Source organism: Gymnoscopelus microlampas (genome assembly GCF_963454915.1).
Source record: "Gymnoscopelus microlampas genome assembly, chromosome: 11".
Taxonomy (NCBI): Eukaryota; Metazoa; Chordata; class Actinopteri; order Myctophiformes; family Myctophidae; genus Gymnoscopelus; species Gymnoscopelus microlampas.
The window spans coordinates 42,876,566-42,898,319 of NC_139948.1; the positions used below are offsets into that span (position 1 = coordinate 42,876,566).

The 21,754-nt window shown below is 44.3% G+C and overlaps 1 protein-coding gene across 3 annotated transcripts in view; it reads left to right on the plus strand.

The window, feature by feature from the left end:
- Window positions 1–21,754, plus strand: part of smg1 (SMG1 nonsense mediated mRNA decay associated PI3K related kinase) — a 66,317-nt gene that overhangs the window by 19,051 nt on the left and 25,512 nt on the right. For all 3 annotated transcript variants that reach the window (XM_084072298.1, XM_084072299.1, XM_084072300.1), the window contains 25 exons: window positions 1,679–1,780; window positions 2,214–2,498; window positions 2,910–3,040; window positions 3,466–3,627; window positions 4,324–4,442; window positions 4,959–5,046; window positions 5,416–5,517; window positions 5,992–6,132; window positions 6,546–6,826; window positions 7,290–7,492; window positions 8,118–8,279; window positions 9,005–9,159; window positions 10,526–10,671; window positions 11,705–12,022; window positions 12,863–13,007; window positions 13,531–13,681; window positions 14,331–14,451; window positions 15,299–15,565; window positions 15,821–15,972; window positions 16,442–16,583; window positions 16,782–16,926; window positions 17,908–18,046; window positions 19,362–19,583; window positions 20,574–20,754; window positions 21,100–21,261. In XM_084072298.1, the coding sequence (XP_083928424.1) occupies window positions 1,679–1,780; window positions 2,214–2,498; window positions 2,910–3,040; window positions 3,466–3,627; window positions 4,324–4,442; window positions 4,959–5,046; window positions 5,416–5,517; window positions 5,992–6,132; window positions 6,546–6,826; window positions 7,290–7,492; window positions 8,118–8,279; window positions 9,005–9,159; window positions 10,526–10,671; window positions 11,705–12,022; window positions 12,863–13,007; window positions 13,531–13,681; window positions 14,331–14,451; window positions 15,299–15,565; window positions 15,821–15,972; window positions 16,442–16,583; window positions 16,782–16,926; window positions 17,908–18,046; window positions 19,362–19,583; window positions 20,574–20,754; window positions 21,100–21,261 (4,222 nt within the window). The remainder of the gene's footprint in view (window positions 1–1,678; window positions 1,781–2,213; window positions 2,499–2,909; window positions 3,041–3,465; window positions 3,628–4,323; window positions 4,443–4,958; window positions 5,047–5,415; window positions 5,518–5,991; window positions 6,133–6,545; window positions 6,827–7,289; window positions 7,493–8,117; window positions 8,280–9,004; window positions 9,160–10,525; window positions 10,672–11,704; window positions 12,023–12,862; window positions 13,008–13,530; window positions 13,682–14,330; window positions 14,452–15,298; window positions 15,566–15,820; window positions 15,973–16,441; window positions 16,584–16,781; window positions 16,927–17,907; window positions 18,047–19,361; window positions 19,584–20,573; window positions 20,755–21,099; window positions 21,262–21,754) is intronic.

The window sequence follows — 21,754 nt, forward strand, 5'->3', positions numbered from 1 at the left end:
TGTATAAATTAATCTGTTGCAAAAATAGCAATCTACAAGCCGGTGTTTCATGTTAAAAAAAATTGCTGATCTACAAGCTCACAATGCATCGCGAGGATGTGATGCATTGCGAGCTTGTAGATCAGCAATTTCCGTGCGTGACATGATGCTCAACCAAGTATGAGTACGAAGCCTTGAGAACCAATGATTTCCGAGCCATGTTGTGACCCATTGGTCAGGAGCCTATCTCCTGTTTCTGTAGTGGAGGCCGCTTGATGTACAAGTCCGCCCCCTGGACTTGATGCTAGTAGTATGTCATAAAGACATACCCCCCCAATCCAACCCTTGATGCTGAGGTTTAAAACCCTGGTGCTAGCCTATAGAGCAGTGAAAGGAACAGCTCCTTCTTACCTCCGGGTTTTGGTCAATGCCCACACCCCTGCCCGACCACTCCGGTCTGCCACCTCGGGGCGACTGACTCCCTCGCCACTCAACGGTCCTTCTGGTCGATCGACACGGTCACGACTTTTTTCTGTTCTGGCCCCACAGTGGTGGAATGAACTTCCCACTGATGTCAGGACAGCAGAGTCACTGCCCATCTTTCGCCGCAGGCTGAAAACCCACCTCTTCAGGAAACACTATCCTTCCTCTTTGCCTGGCCTACTTGTTGTTAACTAGTTGTACGAACTCTTGTTTTATTTTTGTATTGTTTTATTGGATCTTGTTTAGTCGATACACTTATTTGTTTTAGCTCGTGCTCATTTGATTTTGCCATTTTTGTCTCATCTGTTTAAGAAAGTAGGTAGCTGATATATTGCACTTTTACCTTAGCGCTAGGTATACTCTTGGTTGCTTGTTTTTGCAGGAAATGTACTTAAAACTTCTGGTGATTAGTAGTTTTCGTTCCCTACCTATGTTGAATACACTTATTGTAAGTCGCTTTGGATAAAAGCGTCTGCTAAATGACTGTAATGTAATGTAATGTAATGAGGTGCCAAGCAGGGAGATATTGGGCACCATTTTATAGTCTTGACGACAAGGCATTTTAGTTTTTGGTTTGGGGAGGATTCAAAGGTTAGGGTTTAGGCGCAACCTGGCCGACGCACCAATGAAAGAGTGAGTCCCCTTTGGTATGACTTTGACAGGGGATTGAACCCCGGCCTGCCAGGCATTCTCATGGCGGACACTCTGACCACAAGGCCACTGAGCTGGTACAACCACAGCATAAATCAGGCAATATGAAATCGATGAGAGGACTGGGGCGTCATCTTGTCCAGGCACACTGTACACTGAGGTCCGACTCGTAAGGACTGCAGTTGTCCTCGTCTTGTTTGTGTTGGATATTTACGCAATATAAGATAAACTGTCCAGAACATTAGTTATGTCTAGTTTGTCAACCTGTGGATATTTAGAACTAAATAATGTATTTCTAAATTGTCAATAACGATATAAGTGTCCTGTTCTTCTAGAAATAAGCTTTATTAATAATACTGCTCCAATGCGACGCTGCCGGCGTTATCTACCCGTAAATATGATTTGGTCTATTCCTATCATCCCAAACCACAGATGGGAGAAAAGCTTCAACATGTCTACCAGTATTGTTCTTTCATGTGAATGTATGTATATGTCCTTGACTTGTTGTGCTACTGTCTACATGGGTGTTTTGATTTATCTTTTTTTTTTTGTTCTTTTGTTTTAGATTGTGGAGCAGATCAATAACAAACTACCTGCATCATTTGTGGAGAAACTGTTGGCACCAAACTCTCAGCTACTAGAACTCCGCTTCCATAGGGAGAAAGAGGTGTGTGTGTGTGTGTGTGTGTGTGTGTGTGTGTGTGTGTGTGTGTGTGTGTATATATATATATATGTGTGCACACTGCACTATATATGTTTGTGACAAATGGTTTTATAAGCCAGGCAAAAAAAATTAAGCATTGCTGTTTTTCAACATTTGGACAAAAATGACATGCCCAAAACAGAGTTGCTAGGTTGAAAGTGGTTAAACTCGCACACACATTTTCTGATATAACTTTTTTACTCAAATTTAATTTGATTTAAAAAAAAACTTTATTTTGTAGGGTATTTCTCCTTTTTTCCCCTCCTCCCACTTCCTCCTTTTCCAATTGTCCCCTCTGGCGCTTTCTGGCGGCCCCCACTTTGATAACCAGTGTTTAAATATAGTCACTCCGTACTTACTAAAAATTGCCCTCCTGACGTGCGTGTCTGTGCAACAGGTGATGTCGGCCACCCACAGTGTGTACCAGGCTCTGCTGAGCCTCAAGAACATCCCGACCCTGGAGGCGGCCTACAAGCTGGTGCTGGGAGAGATGGCGTGTGCACTGGACAGCCTGATGGCCTCCCTGGACACCGGCGGCCAGACCCCCGTCAGCCCCTGCCCCGACATCCAGCACCCGGCATTCTCTTCCCTCACACTGTCCCCGGAGCGTGCCCAGTTCACCCTCATCTTCAACCTCAACGTTCTCACCACCATCGGAAACACCAAGAACTCCCTGATTGGGGTGAGATGCCAACACGCTAAGAAAATAACCGATAGTTGCAGCCCTAGCAATTATTCTATCCATTACTTTTTAGATTTTTTGAATTGAATAATAGAGAAGCGCGTTTGTTTTTACAATTCTTTATGTATCAACGAATCGATTAACCACTTAAGCATTATTTTATGCTTGTACTGCTGCACAATGTTTTCATGCAAAAATTGTGAAACTTGACTATTTTCACTATTTGTGGATTTCTTCAAAACCTTTTTGCCTACCTGACCAAAATAGGGATAGATTATTAAATTATGAAGTTATATTAATTAATTGATTAAAATTGATTTGTTCAATCAACTATTGCACCATACAGCACGCCACCACCTTCTCTCTGGTTCTTGACATTTTTAAGCAGCTTGTGTCTCTGTTGTGTGTTAGATGTGGGCTCTGTCCCCAACGGTATTTGCCCTGCTCAGTCAGAACCTGATGGTGGTGCATTCTGAGCTGGCGGTGTACCACCCTGCTGTGCAGTACGCTGTACTCTACACCCTCTACTCCCACTGTACCAGGTAACGCACACACCAGTCCTAAAGCAAGTCTGTCTATTTAGTGCTGTCAAAGTGGGGGACCCCCACTTTTCCAGGGTGTCCCCAGCTAGCGTACTAGCATAGAAGTCGGTTTAACCAATTTAACTATTTTGGCTATTCAAACACAACAATGCGTTGTGAGATTGTTGTAGATCATCTGTAAAAAAAAAAAAAATGTAATAATTGTCAAATGTTGAACAATGTTGAAAAAAATCTAACACAAATCTCTTTTGGGGGTCCCTGACTCCTTGCACGATTTTTTTCCAGATTGGGTTCTGCAGCCAAATGCATCGATTTGGGGGTTCTTGAAATGAAAATGTTTTAAGAGCCTCCGGTCCATCATTATAGTTATGCACTGCCGTTTTCACCACGAGTGTACCAAGCTGCTCTGTTCTGTCCGTCTGCAGACACGACCACTTCATCTCCTCCAGCCTGTCGTCTTCGTCTCCGTCGCTGTTCGACGGCGCCGTCATCAGCACTGTCACCACGGCAACCAAGAAGCACTTCAGCACGCTGCTAAGCCTGCTGGGAGGCCTGCTGGCCAGAGAGCACCTCTACCCCGAGGCCAGGTACAATACACACACACACACACACACACACACACACACACACACACACACACACACACACACACATAGGGCTATCACGATTCAGAAATTTTACGTGCCGATTAATTGTCACACAAATAATTGTGATTAGACGATAATGTAATTATTGTGACAGATCCACACACACGCACAAAGGTTACCATACAATAGCTACCACGTTGTTACTTGCAAATTAAACAAAAGTCTGAGGAAGAGCTTCCAGGCTCAAAATGTCATCTGGGTGGTAATAAACTATACCTTTGGAGGACTTGTGATGTTTTCTTCTGCCTAGTACCTGACTTTTTAAATGTGCTGTGGATGTGCGTGCTTTATTTTGAGCTATTACCTGTTTCTTATCTATGGTCTTGTATGGTCCCATATATTATGAACTGAAATGATAAGAAGATTGGGTGCAACTACGGTTCCACAACTGGAATGAGTCACATCACCAACTGCTACTGCTGGACAATATAATTGATCAATATTATGATATGAGACTTACTAGATATTGTCCATATCGCCCAGCCTTTACCCACTGATGCATATAAAACCCTACAGAGACATTACTTAACACAGGCACAAAGCCACTCACGTTGGAAGCTTCCACAATTGGTATGCAGCCATCAGAAGTCAATACTGAGCCAGTGTGTGTTTGTGCGTGCTGTCATCACTGTGCAGGAAGCTGCTGTTGACATGGGCCCAGGAGATCTCGGTACTGATGAAGAAGTGTGATACCTACGTGCCATTCTTCTCTCTGCCGTCCTTCAACAGGTTCTGCAAAGGCCTTCTGGCTAATGGTGAGGCGGCCAACAGAAGGCATGACATAAATACAAGATAATGGTGTCATTTTGACTACTTGTAACGAATGCGATCACAAGTCGAGTCTCAATAAGTGGTTTCTTTACGTTCAGAAGAGTTAATTCAAATGGAACAATTACAAGCACTCACAGAAATGTCCTTTAGGTAACTTTTATTGAATTTATTTGAATTATTCTTATGCCTGTGTTGCTCTCTTTAAATTATTTTAAGTGTTTAATGAATTGTAACTTTTGTATTGCTGCTACACTGAACAGGGCTCCCTCGTAAAAGAGAGAGGCAGGCATACGTATGCTGCCCGTGACTACTTAAATAAAATCTACCTAAAGGATATTTCTGTGTTTCTGAGTGCTGGTGATTCTTCCTGTTTGAATGATTTAGATTTGGCTATGTCAACGATATGCTTCAGGACTACTTTGAGTTCAATTTCATTTAACTGGATTCGGATTTGTGCTGTTATTTGAAGCGGTCTGAGCTTTGCCTCGTCTTTCCTGCAGCCCTGAATGAAGACCCTGGAGTCTGCCTTCAGACCTGCAACAGCCTTCAGGTCCTGTCCTCATCCTTGTCCACAGAGCTACTGCAAAGGTAAGAGCACAGACATACAGCTCTTTATGTTACTGTCAACGTCAATATTGACCCCTGCAGGGGCCACATTCGGACTGCCAATGCTGGCAGTGAATCGATCAAAAAAATATATTTTTTAGTATTTATAAAACAATATTTTGGGGTGACTTTGTTTTAACCAGAGCAGCCTCATCCTTTGTGGAAACATTATTGATAACACTTGATACCACATTTATAGATATGAGAACTCAAATTTGAGAAGTTCCCAAACGCATGTGGTGTTGCCTCTGTGATAGCGCACACTATTAGGTAGTTGTCCAGTTTGCTCATCATGCTCTGTGTGTGTGTGTGTGTGTGTGTGTGTGTGTGTGTGTGTGTTCCTTGTCTCAGGTGTGTGGATGTATGTCGGGTACAGCTGGTGCACTCAGCTGTGAGGGTGCGGCAGGCCTACGGCAAGCTGCTCAGGACAATTCCCTTGGACGTGACTCTCAGGTCAGACTTCACATCTGCCTATTCAGAGCAGAAATTTAGGATTTCTTGTTGCTTAGTCTAGAGTAGCTGTAGGAGTTCTTGTTGCTTAGTTTCGTTTGTTTACTGTTTTCGATGAGTACAAAGGACCCCATTGGAAACAAGCCATAGTGCTTTCTTGGGTTTAAAATCCTCTTAACAGACCTTGTATTGAACTGTACTTCCCTGTGGTCTTTGCAAACTGTTAAAGTATTTTATCAATCAATAGTCTAGAGTAGCTGTAGGATTTCTTGTTGCTAAGTCGAGAGTAGCTCTTGTATATGTAACATCCCGGATGCATACTGCTCTACTAAGATGGATATTATTGGATCATCGACATGACATCATTCTCAACAAGTGTTACAACTTGATACTTAACTTGATACCTAATACAACATATCAAAATATATATAAATCAGCATTGTAAATGTAATCAGGAGATCGTTTTTGTGTCCACAGTAACCACAGACACCCAGAGATCGGGGAGATCTCATTGGCTATCCGTCGTCACATGAGCCGGTCCCCCAGCAGCACATTCCACCCGCAGGACTTCAGTGACCTCATCAGCTTCATTCTGTATGGAGCCCTGCACCGCGGGGGGTACGTCACGTCTCACTCACTGTCTGTCTGTCTCTGACAGATAGAAAGCTGCTGATGAGGCATGAGAGGGAGAGAGAGCGGGGTTCTGATAGGGTCTTGATCAATGCTAGCTGGGCTACATGTGGTCTTAAAATATTCCTTCTCCATCAACGCAAACATTTATTTGTTCACATCCAGTCATTGATATCACTGACATCAGGGCAACAGGAATTTTGCAGTATTGCTGAATGTTAAGAGCTCCCTTCTTGAGGAAAGTCTAGGAGAATGTATCACTTTATGTTAAATTCAATCATCTTCCATATCACATTCCATATCGGTGTTAAAAAAAAAGAAAAGGCTACCAATTTAGTCGTTATTCCAATTCCCCCATGTAGTCTTCTACTAAATATATTGGGCTCTGTGCGTGTCTGCAGGAAGGAACCGTGGCTGGAGCGCATGTACCACAGCTGCCAGCGGCTGGAGAAGCGTGAGGGCCGAGGAGGTAGCAGCAGCAGCAGCAGCAGCAGCAGCAGTGGAGGAGGAAGTGCAGAGGGTGGAGCCAGCGGCAACACGCCGGGCTCCATGCCCCGGGCCCTGCTGAAGACTGAAGCGGTAGTGTGGCAGTGGGCCGTGTGGGAGGCCGCCCAGTTCACCGTGCTCTCCAAGCTCCGCACGCCGCTGGGCCGCGCGCAGGACACCTTCCAGACTATCGAGGGTAAGGGAGGCGCATGCCTGCGTTTTGCTGTGCACCTGAAGCAGAATAAACTGCACAGCATAAACACTACATGAAGGCCGCTTTTATTGTCACATCAACCACAGTATTGTACTCGACAAGAATTAATCTCAATTGCAGAAGCCTTGTTTAATAACCTGAGCATTATAGGGAATGCAAGGGCTTTTCATTCATGCATTTTTAGCAAACCTCACTTTATTTATACTTTGTATCATTATTTACTGAGGTATTTACCAATTTTAACAAATACCTATATTATATATATGGATCATCTATACTTGGAGATATGTATGTATGATGATGCAGAATAGAGACAGACCCAAACCTGCTGAACCAAACACTTAAACTAGCATTTAGAGGTCGTTAATTTTACTCATTCAGGAAAGAAACCGTGGCTAAATCGTTCTCTCTTGTTTTCCGCCCTGCTCACTCGGCCTCCATCCAGGTATTATCCGGAGCCTGGCTGCCCACAGTTTGAACCCGGAGCAGCAGGAACTGGGAGCGTGGAGCGGCGCCGGGGGCGACAGCGACGGCCACCACTCCAACCAGCTGCGACTGGCTCTGCTGCTGCAGTACCTGGAGAACCTGGAGAAACTGATGTACAACGCCTACGAGGGCTGTGCAAACGCCCTCACCGCCCCGCCCAAGGTAAGGGGCGACACTGCAGGCCCGCAGTGCCATGCCATGCATTTACAAGTGCTCCTTGTCGACGCTAAACGCACAATATTTATTACACACTATACAATCTATAAACCGCCTGCACCTTGCCAGCCCAACGCCCCTTGGAATCTTGCCTAACCCTTCACTCTCATTTGGCACCAGTACATGCACGCAATAACTGCTTTCATTACTTCATAACGGGTCCACACTTTCCTTTAAGAATGTTTTTCCTTAACCACTTAAACCTCATACGTTGTTGTCCCTCAGGTCTCTATACTTTTCTGTTTTTGTTTTACATTAACCCATTTAAACATGAGGCCGATTCTACCAATATCTTCTAAATCAGTAGTTCTCACTTTCAAGATTTTAAATGTTCAAAAATGGGTGCCGCGCTGGGAGCTTGTGTATCTGTTATTTTTTAATAGCCAATGCAAAGCAAATAGAATGACACAGATCCTTTCCTGGTTTTAATGGGTTAAATATCTTCTGCGAAAGTCTTCCCATGCTGGGTGTTTTAAGTGGTTAAAGTAAGGCCACATGGCAGCCTCAGTCATACACCGTGCACCGTTTTGAACAACGTAATGACGGATTCCTTTCTCCTGCCTGTGTCCAGGGCATCAGGACATTCTTCTACACCAACCGTCAGACATGTCAGGACTGGCTGACCAGGATCCGCCTGGCACTGATGAGGGTGGGCCTCCTCTCGGGTCAGCCCGCCGTCACGGTGCGCCATGGCTTCGACCTGCTCACAGAGATAAAGAACAGCAGCACCCAGGTACGGATGGCAGCTGTGACAACTACTGATATAACGAGTCAAAGTTGTTTTTTATGCTGTATTTTTTAAAGTTCAATGCAAATAATTCATTGCAACCAACATATCCAATGTTAGTTGGATGACTAGACTCCTTGACCTAGCCTGGAAACCAGACAAATCTGCCAGTGCATCTGCCAGATTGGATTTTTTTCCGTGTGTGTGTCCGTCTCAGCCAAGCTAACATTGGTCAAGCTTCACGTGACACGTGACAATATGTTGTCACCAATGCTTTGATTGGCTAGCGAGATGCATGGTGGAATAAAAACTATAAATAGCACCACGCACTTCAAAAAAAATCATTTATATTTTTTGAAGTGAGCTTCCATCACTGTGATGACCACTGTTGTTTATAAATATGAATGGGGTGTGATTTTTTTTTTTTTTTCCGTCTCCGCCAGGAGAGTTTTACCCTCCGTGTGTGTGTCCGTCTCAGCCAAGCTAACATTGGTCAAGTGACACGTGACAATATGTAATATAAATAGGTAAGACAGGATTAATCAGGAACAGTACTGGCGGAGACCTGTACTCCGAGGATCACATTTTCTAGTTTTAAATCCACCCCTTGGAAATGCAGGTTCCACACAGAGATTCCAGACTAAATATCTACGCAGTGATATTAGTCTGTGCCGTGCCAGGCTATATCCTTGACCCTCTTGTTGTCCAATCTGTGCCGTCCCACACAACAGGGACCAGAGTTGGAGGTTCCTCTGATGATGCTGGTGGAGGCCCTGTGTGAGCTGCGTTGTCCCGAGGCCATCCAGGGCGTGGCTGCATGGAGCCTGTACAACACTGGCAAGAGCTTGCCCTGGCTGCTCTCTGTGGCCCTGCAGGCAATGGGCCGGTGAGGACACTCTACTGTTTTTTTTTTCTTTTTTTTTTATATATATATTTTTGCCCAAAAACGGTCATAACCGTTTTTGGCACACCTCGTTTGGATTATGAAAAACGGCCCGGACCGTTTTTGGCACTCAATGTGTTAAGACCTGGAACGCATCTGTGTCACTTTTTCATTTGAGCTAAAAAAATAATAATTTTACACTTTGGCTATTCAAAAAATAGCAGATATACAAGCTCATAGCGCGGCACCGAGTGCCGCGCTATGAGCTTGTAGATCTGCTATTTTTTTTTTAATCGTATTTTTTTTGCAAATCTTCAGATTTGAGTTAGCAAAGCGAACATTTGTAACTCAAATCTTTGCTTCTGGGGGATTCAACAGTTTTTTGAAAAAACGTATGTCGCCATTCATTCATTTTTTTCATTCAACCTTTATTTATTCTCGAAAGACATTGAGGTGTGTCAGTGTGCAGTGTCGTCGAGATACAGCACAGTACAACATCAATACAACATCAATATTCATATCAATGATAATTTCATAACAAAAACAACATTAAAAACAGTTACAGACATTTGTGGGTAGATCTGCAATCAAAGATTTAAATTGACCATATGTTATGGGCGAACTGATCTTAAATTTCAGCTGTAGGTCATTCCATGTAGTTGGGGCACTAACGCAAAAGGCTGTTTTCCCCAGTTCACTTTTTACTCTAGGGACTTTTAGCGTCAGCCAGTCATTTGAGCGTGTCCCATGCGCTCCAGGATTCCATTCCATCAAGGAATTAATATATGATGGCAACGTCCCATCAATTGCCTTAAAAATAAATAGGTACCAATGTTTGTTTCTCCTGTCAGCCAAAGATGGCCAACCTACCCTGTCATATAGGATGCAGTGATGGGTCCTAAAATGTTCACCAGAAATGAAACGCAGGGCAGAGTGGTAAACTGGGTCTAAGAACTTGCACGTTCGCCATAATATCAGTGGTTCTTTTTTCCATGTCAAGGACCCCCAAAATGACATGTATTTGGCCGTGGACCCCCATCTAAAAATATATGTTCCAGGGACCCCCGGAAGCAAAGATTCGAGTAAAAAAAAATCGCTTTAAAATAATATATATTAAAAGATTTGCACACATTTTCACTATTTTTCAAAAATAGCAGATCTACAAGCTCATAGCGCGGCACTCGGTGCCGCGCTATGAGCTTGCATATCTGCTATTTTTGAATAGCCAAAGTGTAAAATAATTCTTTTTTTTAGCTCTAATCAAAAAGTGACACAGATGCTTCTTCAGGTCTTAATGGGTTAAGTAGCCTCTACTGTACTGATTTATTGTCTTGTGTGTGTGTGTGTGTGTGTGTGTGTGTGTGCGCAGGTTTGAGAAGGCAGCTTTAGAGTACCAGGAGCAGCTGTGCGCCGTCACAGGGATGGACTGTTCCATCAAAAGTTTCGATCGCACGCTGTTGAAATTGTCCAACTCCAGCAACAGCACTAGCGCCAGCCCCAAACACACAGGCAACGGTCAGTGCAAAACACATGCTGTCGCTTCGGTCCATCTTGGTTTTTGCATGCGACCACACCAAAGCATAATTATTGTCCTGACTGTCAGAGATAGTAGTCATGCTTTATTGTTCATCTAGCACATGGGTTCCCAAACTTTTCAGCCCGCGACCCCAAAATAAGGCGGAAATTGACTCGCGACCCCACCTAAACCTGGAGGTCATTTATGCACATAAACTTGCACGTTCGGTGTGCATTTGTAATGTTTTAAAATGGTAAAATGTACCATTTGTGATCATTTTAGATGGTATTTCATCCATTCTGTTCAATTTAAAGTAAAAAAAAATAAATAAAAAATAAATATATATATATATTTTTTTAATGACCCCAAATAATTTCGCGACCCGTCAGTCTCCCGCGACCCCTACTTTGGGAACCCCTGATCTAGCACAGGGGTCTTCAACAGGGGGTCCGGGACCCCAAGTGAGTCCTCAGAGTTACTTCTGGGGGGGCCACCAAATCTTTTTGATCGGATAATTATGTTTTACATTAACCACTTGAACTCTAGAATCCCTATTCTGAGGAGAACTTTAGCCAAAAATAGCAGATCTACAAGCTGCCTCGCAGCGCAAGGCGTTGTGAGCTTTTAGATCTGCTATATTTGGCAAAAAGGTTTGGTGTAGGGGGGGGGGGGGGGGGGAAGAGCAGGCCAAGTACAGAGTGAAAGGTCAAGTTCACTACGTTTTGACGGTTCGAGTGGTTAAATGTCTGAAAATATACATGAATCCAACATACTGTACACTGATGACAGTGCTGTCAAACACGTCTATAAAGATATCTATGAAATCTATGAAAAAGGTTTAATCTGCAGCACAATTGTATCCAATATTTAGTGGGGGTCCCCTGCTTCATCTCTCTCACAGCTAAGGGGTCCTTGGGCTGAAAAACGTTGGAAGACCCCTGATTTAGCAAATAAACATGCGTGTGACACCTCTGTGCAGTCAGAAAGTGCTGTGGTGTTTCAAGTCTCTTGTGACCTCCGCTCTCTCTCCAGGCGAAGGCAGGAAGACGGTGCTGCTCAAGTCCAGCGAGTGCTCCCCCGAGGTGCTCAACTTCCTGGTCAACAAGGCCTGCCAGTGCTACGTGGCGCTCTGCGACTGGCCCTCGGTGCAGGAGTGGCAGGCCAGCATCCAGGCCCTGAAGAAGAACAGCCCCAACCTGGCCAGCGTTCACCTCAAGGCCGACTTCAACTACATTCAGGCCCTCAGCCGCTTCGAGGACGGGGACTTCGGCGAGTGCCGCAGCCAACTGGAGCTGCTGCCCGGAGAGGACTACGGCCTGCTCAACTCCTCCACGACCAAAGACAAGCTGGGTAGGTTGCTTTCACTGTGACATTATAATGTTTTATCAAAACGTATTTAACGCCGTAACTCTGGGACAGAAGGGGAGATGGTGACTGTATTTCACCTTTGGTTGGATACTGAATTGATACTAGGGCCGCTGCCGGATTTTCGTTGATTTTTCTGATTTTTTAAATAGTCTCCAAATTCATTTTACAGACAAAATATAGGCTAATACTACTGTACAGTAAATTGCCATTGACCGGCTGCTGGATATTTGGTAGAATAGTCGAAAAAACTTTGTGAGGGCTCTACAATATTTGAATTTTGAGTTTCATCAGTTTCTGGCATCCCTAATTGATACTCAATTGATGACTTGGGTGCCCACCTTGAAACTGTGGTGATTGTATCTTCTTTGCTGCTGGGTTGAAGATGTGTCAAACCACCACTTAACAACCAACCACTTAAAGGACGCTTTGCCACTTTTCAACCATGTCTGTGTGTTTTTAGTCAAGTGCTTTCATGCCAATATGCACCTATATATTTTCGCTGTTGCTCTGTAGCTCCGGAGGCGGGTTTTCAAACCCGTCTACCACGTACGTATTTGGTCTATTATGACGTATGTGGTAGAAACTACAAGCACGTTGACCAGGTAGTGTTGCCGTAGCTAGCCTGTAGCCTCGAAACACACCCCCTAAAACAGCCTACAAACAAAAACTAAGTCAGTATCAAACATGCCCTATTCAATAATCTTATGTCGGTTGGGCTCTAGTTGTAGTAGCCAGGCACTATTGTGTTTTTGGAAGCATCTTTTTGTCTTTATTGAATCATTAAGCGTTTCTTAAACCATGTGTGTGCACTGTGCATGTCAGATCTAAAGCGTCTGCTGCCATCGGCGTTGAGTCCAGACCCCTCAGAGCTTCAGAAGGCCATCGAGGTGCAGCTCCTTCGCAGCTCCGTCAGTGCCATGACGACAGCCAATCACCAGCAAGAGCAGAAAGCCACGGCAACATCAGAGTGAGTTCTGAGCTTGTAGATTTTCAATTAGCTTGAAGTATATATGGGGCTGAAGTGGTTAATGCATGTTTTGTAATCTAAATCTGCAAGGTACCTAAAGTTTTCAAATAATTGTAGTGGAGTAAAAAGTGCAATATTTGTCTCTGAGATGTAGTGGAGTAAAAGTATCGAAAATTGGAAATACTCCAGTAAAGTAAAAAGTACCGTACCTAAAGATTGTACTTAAGTACAGTACTTGAGTAATTATACTTCACTGCTTCACTGTCCATGTTGGCTTTTCTAGCCTGTAGTCTGTTAAACCCATTCAATCCGAGAACGCATACTGGGTCATTTTAGATTTTTAGTTATAAGAATTATTTTATACTTTGGGCTATTCAAAAATAGCAGATCTACAAGCTCATAGCGCTCACAGAGTGCCTGCTACGAGCTTGTAGATCTGAATTTTTTTATATCTGTTTTTTTTAAGTGAAAATGGGATGCGTTCCCGGTCTTAAAGGGTTAATGTGATTGTGGTCCTCTGCAGTACGCTGGTGCGCTACCTGAAGCAGACGGGGCGTATCTCTCTGGGTCCACTGCGTCTGTCTACTCTCACACTGTCTGACTCCCTGCCAACCCTGCCCACCATGCAGCTGCACTGTGCCTCTGCCCTGGAGAACACACTCACCGGCCAAGAGGTACACACACCATTTAAAATGTGACAATGGTAGGCCTACAGATAACCAAGGAGTCTGCTATGAAGTACGCCTATAGACGTACATGTTATCGGCATTTTAAACACTTGCGCCTGATATACTTAGTTGTACGGTGAATAGTGAAAATATTCTGCAAGTTATAATGAGATCCCCAGAAGAGGGAAACGGCCCAATTCACATTATTGTCTTGCCTCCCTCCTCTGGCTCACTGTTCGTTGCAGGATTCAGTTTGTTTGTTTGTTTTTTAATCTTTAAATGGGTTGGCACCAATGTACATATCAGAGCTTCTACTGACCAATAACCCTACAAGGGTCTTGTGGGTCCCACAACCAAGGCTGAAGACCAGGGGAGACATTTTCCGCTTTAGCGCCCAAACTGTGGAACGATCTTCCACCCCATGTTGGAGCGTCTCAAACCTGGCCCTTTGTTTAAATCACGTTTGAAAACTCACTTGTACTCCTTGGCTTTCGATGATTCAGACTGAGAGTTGCTGTTTCCGTTAGGCAATGTGTCTAGGTCATGTGTTGCACACTCTTACGTATTTTTATATTTGTTTACTGAGTGTACAGCACTTTTTTTGGTTCAAGCATTTTTGCCTTACAATGATTAATATTTTGCTGTCTCTCTGTAGGACTGTGTGATCCCACTGTACAGTGAAGCTCTCAGCTCCTGTAAGCAGCAGGACGTCCAGCCCTGGCTCCATGCACTCAGATACACCACCTTCCAAAGACAGCTACTGCTCAAACTGAAAGGTAAGATATAAAAAAGAGACAGGGTCTTATACCAATGACTTCATGTGGCCAGTCTCTGACGTATCTATGACATTTTCCAAAATTTGGGAAAGGTTTCAGCCTGAGCAGAGCCCCATTAACTTACATTATACATTTGAAGTTCAATGTTTTGAGAAATACAAAGCATAATATGTGACAAAAAAAATAGTACTTCATTAACCCACTGACGGCGTGCACACGAGATATGGTGCTGATCGGTCCAGCGTTTTGTGAGATTAGCCCTGAACAAACACATACTACTTATAGATGTCTCGTCTTCTACAAAGCTACAGCTTAACTCATTGAGTGCCATTAACGTGTTTCACGTGTTTTTACCGCTATGGCGCTGGGTGCCAATGACGTGTTTGACGTGTTTTTTTTTGTTTTTTTTAAACATGTTCAGAACCCAAGATATCATTATCTGAAGATGTGCAGCTCCATCGACTCCTTGTTTAACTTATAACTGAAAAAGGCTGTATCTCGCTTCCTAAGCACTTTTCTTTTTTTTGAAAAAAAAACTCTGGCACTGGGACAACATAGCCAGAAAAAAAATCTGGCAATTCTGGCACTCAATGAGTTAATAATTGCAGATAGATGACTTCTATGGTTCATTATAACATTTATTCAAACACAGATTGTTTAAAAGATGTTGTTAGAACTGAAGAACGCAAAACACGTCCCTAACATGAAGCCAAATGGTCCGGTGACCCACTTAGTAGAACTTATTCTTGACTCTGTCGGCAGTATTTGATCTTCATGCATGTGATGTTGTACATGCTAGTGTCCAGATGACATTTCAAAGTGCTTTCATTAACACTCTGGTCTACAGGTTCCTCTGCTCCTGTAGACGGCCACCTGATGGAGCTGTGTCTGACCGCCGTCAAATTCGCCCGGAAGCAGGGCAACATCGCCCTGGCCACCCGGCTCCTTAGCCAATGCAGCGACGCCGAGAAGAGCAAAGAGGGAGAGGAGGTGGAGGAGGTGGAGGGTGACGAGCTGAGCAGCGCATTCAAGCGACTGAGTCTGAAGGGCGTGATTGGGGAGAAGTGGGGGCCAGAGCTGCAAATAGAGAAAGCCAAAGTCCTCTGTACTGCAGGTGAGGACATGATAAAAGAAAAACATATGGCGCTCACACTAATAAGATGAAGGCATAGCGATTTTTACCATAGCATTCATTAAAGTTAATTTGATACGTTTTTGGCCTACCTTACACCTGTCCTGTTCCTATGTATCATACTAATGACTTTTGACTGCTAAGAAAGTGAACTGGCTGATCAAAGTGCAGAGATTTCCACCCGGTCCCTGAAATGGTTGACATCTAACCACACCTGTAACCTCTTGTCTTCTACAGGTCAGTCCATGGCAGCCATGGAGATGCTGAGCTCGTGTGCCCTGTCCTACTGCCATCAGGGCAAGTGTGATCGTGCCGCCTGTCGCTCGGTGCTCACCCTGTGCAAGTGGCTCCTGGCGGACTGGAAGGACCTCACCCCGCAGCTTAAACAGGTAGACAGAGTGTTAACGTTTAGCTCTGAGAAGGCACAAATCGAACCTTGGTTCCACAGTGTTGCAGACCCTTGAAGGGTCCATTCGGATTTAGATGAACGGGCAGTGACCTTAGTGGAAGGTTTGTGTATGACGATGTTGTGTGTCACCATTCAGACTCCACCTCAGCCCGTACCACTTCCCCCTAGGCCTTGACGACCTTGCAGGCTTATGCAAAGGCTAACGTGTAACTTGGATAGCTTGTTATGTAGACAGATGCCAGGTCATTGTTGACCTGGCATTGTGTGTTTATAGTTTCAATGTACAGGCTGATGATAGGTTCTTGGTTTACTTATGTATGAATTTATTATTAATTACTATTTCTATGCATTTGATGTAATATCTCTTGTGTTGTCCTCGCTCTGGATTAAGAGCGTCTGCTAAATGCCTAGATATGCCTAAATTGTGTGTGATTGATGTGTTGGTCCAGGTGGTAAAGCGATCTGGAGCTCTGACGACGTGCAACGCCGGCACCGCAGGCAGCCTGTCTCCTCTCAGCTGCAACATCGCTGCACTGCTGGAGCTCCCCCTGGTGGAACAGGGCATCCCTCGCATCACTGCAGAAACAACAGGTGAAGGACCTCATATAATGTGCTTCCACAGAAAAGCACCATATTGTTGCATGAAGCCATTGTATACAAGTTGTTTCGAGTTCGCTGGTGATTTGATGGATAGATTGTCTGCATTCTTACTGCTACTTTACTTACAGTAGCATGTGACTTGGTGACAGTTTTTAGAATCTCTCTCTCTCTGTCTTTTTGTCTCTCCAGTGAGTGTGGGTGTGGGGGAGCCAGACTTTGTTCTCGGCCAGCTCTACCAGCTGTCTACCAGCCAAGCTCCTGAAGTGGCCAAGTCCTGGGCTGCCCTGGCCAGCTGGGCCTATCGCTGGGGCAGGAAGGTGGTTGACAATGCCAGGTTAGTGGAGACGATGTAGGATCCACAGTATGGCTTATTATAGGGCGGCTGTGGCTCAGGAGGTAGAGCAGGTTGTCCAATGATCCGTGGGTCGGCGGTTCGAATCCCGGCTCCTCCTGACCACATGTCGAAGTGTCCCTGGGCAAGACACTGAACCCTACATTGCCTCCAATGATTCGGTCGGCGCTCGCTTGCCGCCATTGGTGTGTGAATGTGGGAAAAGTGGGGACGCTGGCGTCGACTGTTCGCCGCTCCACCTCCCAATGTCCCCCACCTGTATGAATGAATGAATGAACCATTGTAAAGTGCTTTGAGCACTTGGAAAAGCGCTATAAAAATGCAATTCATTATTAAAGGTGGCACACTGTACTGTATATGAAGGCTGGACAAAAAGTTCGAAGTCTTAAGGTCCTTACACACCGGGGCGATTTTTTTTCATGCGAATAATACTTTTAAAAAAAAAACCTTTATAAAGTCAATGCAAGCTTACATGGAGCGAAAAAGCGAAGCGAAAAAGCGTCCTTTAATTTTTCGGAACGAGTCCGAATTTTGCGTATATTCGCCGGTGTGTAATCGCCTTTAGCCTTCATTTAACCACTGCATACTTTACATGATAAAATACATGGAATCAGATAACTCTAAGGGGCGTTTTTTTGGTCAAAGAAATTGTCCTTAGAATTGCCCTCATAACTTTATCCCCCAGTCGAATCAAATCCTTTTTACCAAATGGCCGACTAATTGTTTGAACACTAGGTACAACTTAAAGCTTTCTGATCAGCCCTCATATGTTTTCAGTTCAGGAAAAGGATTTTTACATGGATTTAAATAAAACTAGGTGTGTGAGTGAGCTAAACTTGAAATAGTTGCATTCAGTCTGACTCTTTCCGTTCTCCAGTAAATTTTATCACCATTACTGTTCACGTTTGGTGTCAGATGAGAGTCATGAGCTTTTATTTAGTTGTTCTCTCGTTCCTTCTGCAGCCAAGGGGAGGGCGTTCCCCTCCTTCCTGGGGAGAAGAAAGACATTGAGGAGCTGCTTCCCGCCGCCACCAGTGAAGAAGACAAAGATGCTATCTTCAGCATCCTGGGACAGGCCATGTGTCGGCCCGCTGGTATCCAGGTAACTGTCTGCCGGACAGTATCGGCCCCTGTTGTTGTGGTTGGCAGAATAGAAATGGATGTGTCCTAGAACAACCTACAGTATACAGTCTAATCTTAACTCTGATATATTGTCTAGGCTAAGAAGAAGCAGAGTAAGCTCCCTGAGCAAGGGTGTCATTTGGGGTTACAGGGGATTGCAATTGCCACCCCCTAGCTTTTGCCTTTAAAATCAAATTTCTCATAATTCCTCCACCTTTGAAAGATTTTCGCAGATTTATCTGATTTTAGATCAACACTTACAGACACTCGTTTTCTTTCTGCAATCATATATTAATGAATCACTTTAACCCATTAAAACACAGAGGTAGTTTAGGATTAATTAATGTCCTGGGCAGATTGCCCTCTTTCCACGCTCCACCATGATAAATGTATTTGTCTCACCATAGCCTGATTTATTTTATACTTAGCTGTGCGGCAGTGTCACGTGTCAAAAATAGCCGATCTACCAAGCTCACAAGCTTGGTAGGTCGGCTATTTTCAACACGTGACACCGGCACGCAACTAACTTTAACAGGGATTTTTGTTCCCTTTTTGTTCACGGCACGAGGTACAGTCAGACATTTTTTGGCTAAAACACAAAAAAAAAAAGTCCTGGGAACTCGTTTCCATTATGGTCCTATGTAATTCAATTCATTAACATAGCATAACGTTAACACAATAATACATGTCATCAACAAATACAAAACACTATAATGTACAAAGAAAAGGAAAAGTTTCAGTAGTGAATGCCACCTCCTTTCTATGGGAAAATTGCGTTTACCTCCCGTTGTGGTCTCCTAATAGATGAATTTTCAGGCCTGTTTTGAAAGAAGCCAGTGATACACATTTATTAACCCATTATTGGATTCTACACGTGTCTTTTTTTTCTTATGTTGCTATATATCAGTGGTTCTCAAACTGTCATGTCAAGGACCACCCAAAATAATATGTATTTGTCCACGGACCCTCCCATCTCAAAATATTGTTCCAGGGACCCCCAGAAGCAAAGATTTGCTTTAAAAATGTATATATTCAAAGATTTGCACAAAGTTTCATGATTTTAAAAAAAATAGCAGATCTACAAGCTCATAGCGCGGCACTCGGTGCCGCGCTATGAGCTTGTAGATCTGCTATTTTTGAATAGCCAAAGTACAGAATAATGTTTAAAGTGTTTTACACAGATGCGTTCCCGGTTTTAATGGGTTAAGGGATGGTGTCGGGGCATTCCACCTTTTGGTGCCAGAGTAGTAGAATGAGAATTTTCCTGCTGATGAGTATACGCGACTCTCCTCCAGGACGAGGACATGGCCCTGCAGCAGGAGGAGGACGAAGAGGACGACATGGTGGACGTCATCTGGCGCCAGCTGCTGGCCTCCTGCCCCTGGCTGGCGGATGCGGGCCAGCCCGTCACCGACGGCCTCATCAGGGTGTGGCGGCGCGTGGTGGACCGCATCTTCAGCCTGTACCGAGTCTCCTGTAGGGCTTACTTCACTTTCCTCAAGCTCAACGCTGGACAGGTGAGTGGCCTCGCGTACTACGGTGGTGGTGGTGACTATACGTGGAAATTTCATCTGAGCCATTTCAGAGATTAGTTTTTTCTGACTGCATATCTTATTTAGTTAGCAAACTTAACATGTTGTTTTTTAGGCAGATGCTGGGTTCTTTGCTTACTTGGTATCCTAGTTCCTTTTGAGACACTACAAAGGATTTGATTATTTTTTATTTATTGATAGTTATTTTATTGTACACTGCTGGTACGATTTCCGTTTTCATGTGGAAGCCTGTAAATGACAAATAAAGTGAACCTTGAATTTTGCATGTATTTTGTTTTTCCTGTGAATCATTTATTGTCTCTGCCAGGAGACTATGTTTTCAACCCCCCCCCCCCCCTCGGCCAAGCTAACATTGGTCAAGCCTCACGTGACACGTGACAATACGTTGAAAGAGTGTGCTCTGATTGGCTAGTGAGACGCATGACGTATAGCGGCCTATAAATAGATGTGTCATTTCGGAGCGCTGCGGTGCGCGTTCCGAAGTGACATCAGTGCCATCAGCCAAGCTAACATTTAGTGGTTACATGTTGCCTTTCCGACAGACGGATAGGACACTTACACAGACAGGACGGATAGGACACTTACGCAGACAGGACGGATAGGACACTTACACAGACAGGACGGATAGGACACTTACACAGACAGGACGGATAGGACACTTACACAGACAGGACGGATAGGACACTTATACAGACAGGACGGATAGGACACTTATACAGACAGGACGGATAGGACACTTATACAGACAGTGTGTCATGTTACTATGACACAGTAACATGTTCTATTTTTTGTAAGAATTAGAACATAAGAATTAGAACATTCCCAACATTCCCAACACAAGTCTGCTGGCGGAGACTTGTGCTCCGAGGAGCACATTTTCTAGTTTGATATGAAATCTGAAAAACATATTTTCATACACCTCCATAACCATTGATCGTCTCTCTTTACTCTCAGGTGCACATTGACGAGGACGACCCCAAGCTGCTGCTGACCAATCAGAACATCAAGCAGAGCAACGACGACGTGATCGTCATGGCGACCCTGCGTCTGCTCCGTCTGCTGGTGAAGCACGCGGGCGAGCTGAGGGAAGGGCTAGAGCTGGGCCTGGCCTCCACACCCACCGTACCTTGGAAGGGTACGAATGGAAAAATTCTACCAAAGAATAGTTCTCTAGTCACTTTAGATATTTACACTTTTTATACACAGTCAAAGTTGGTACTCGTACATTAATACAAATTGTAGTTCAATCTGTTGTTCCTCCCAAATTACCGGTAACAATTTACAAGCATAACAATAGTAGTAAACGCAAATCATGAAAGTCTAGGCTTTCTTGTGTTAAAATCAGTCAAACCTCTCAACAACATGGACAAAAAAAAGCAATATTCTGCCAGGAGACCGCAGCATCCAACTGAGATGGCAGAGCAGGTATTATTTACCTGCAATAATGGTTAATTTGGTCTCCTCTCGGGTCTTTCTACAGGCATCATCCCTCAGCTGTTTTCCCGTCTCAACCACCCAGAGGCTTACATCAGACAGAGCATCTGCAGCCTGCTGTGCAGAGTGGCTCAGGACTCTCCGCACCTCATCCTCTACCCAGCCATCGTGGGCTCACTGTCCCTGGGAGGGGAGGCCCAGAACGCTGGTATGTGTATACAACCATATATGCCAGACCTTAATACTAACACTTAAACCTAAAAGTGTCCCATCTCTTGTCCGGGTAGCTCAAGTCAGTAGAGCAGTCGCATTTTGACCACAAGGTCCTGGGTTCGATCCCGGGCACCGCCAACTTGCCGTATGAGTAGCATTGCTTGGTACTGGGAGCTGATGGTTGCAGCAATCCATCTTCCAGGGATTTAGCGCAGGGAAAAGTGGATAGACACCCTCGTTCTCCAACCTACTATTTAACTATTTCTTGGAGAGGACCGTTTATGTCACACTGTCATAGAATATATTTGTACATTTTGCTTAACAATTAAGCCCTTATACTTCGTCATACGACAAATATCGGACAATGTCACAGCACGTTACAAACTGGACAATTTTTGAGAAGTTTTGAAAATATTACATGTTTTACCTATAATGACATGCCCAAAATAAGGAACCCCAGTGGTTAATCAAATCACCACACCCCTGCA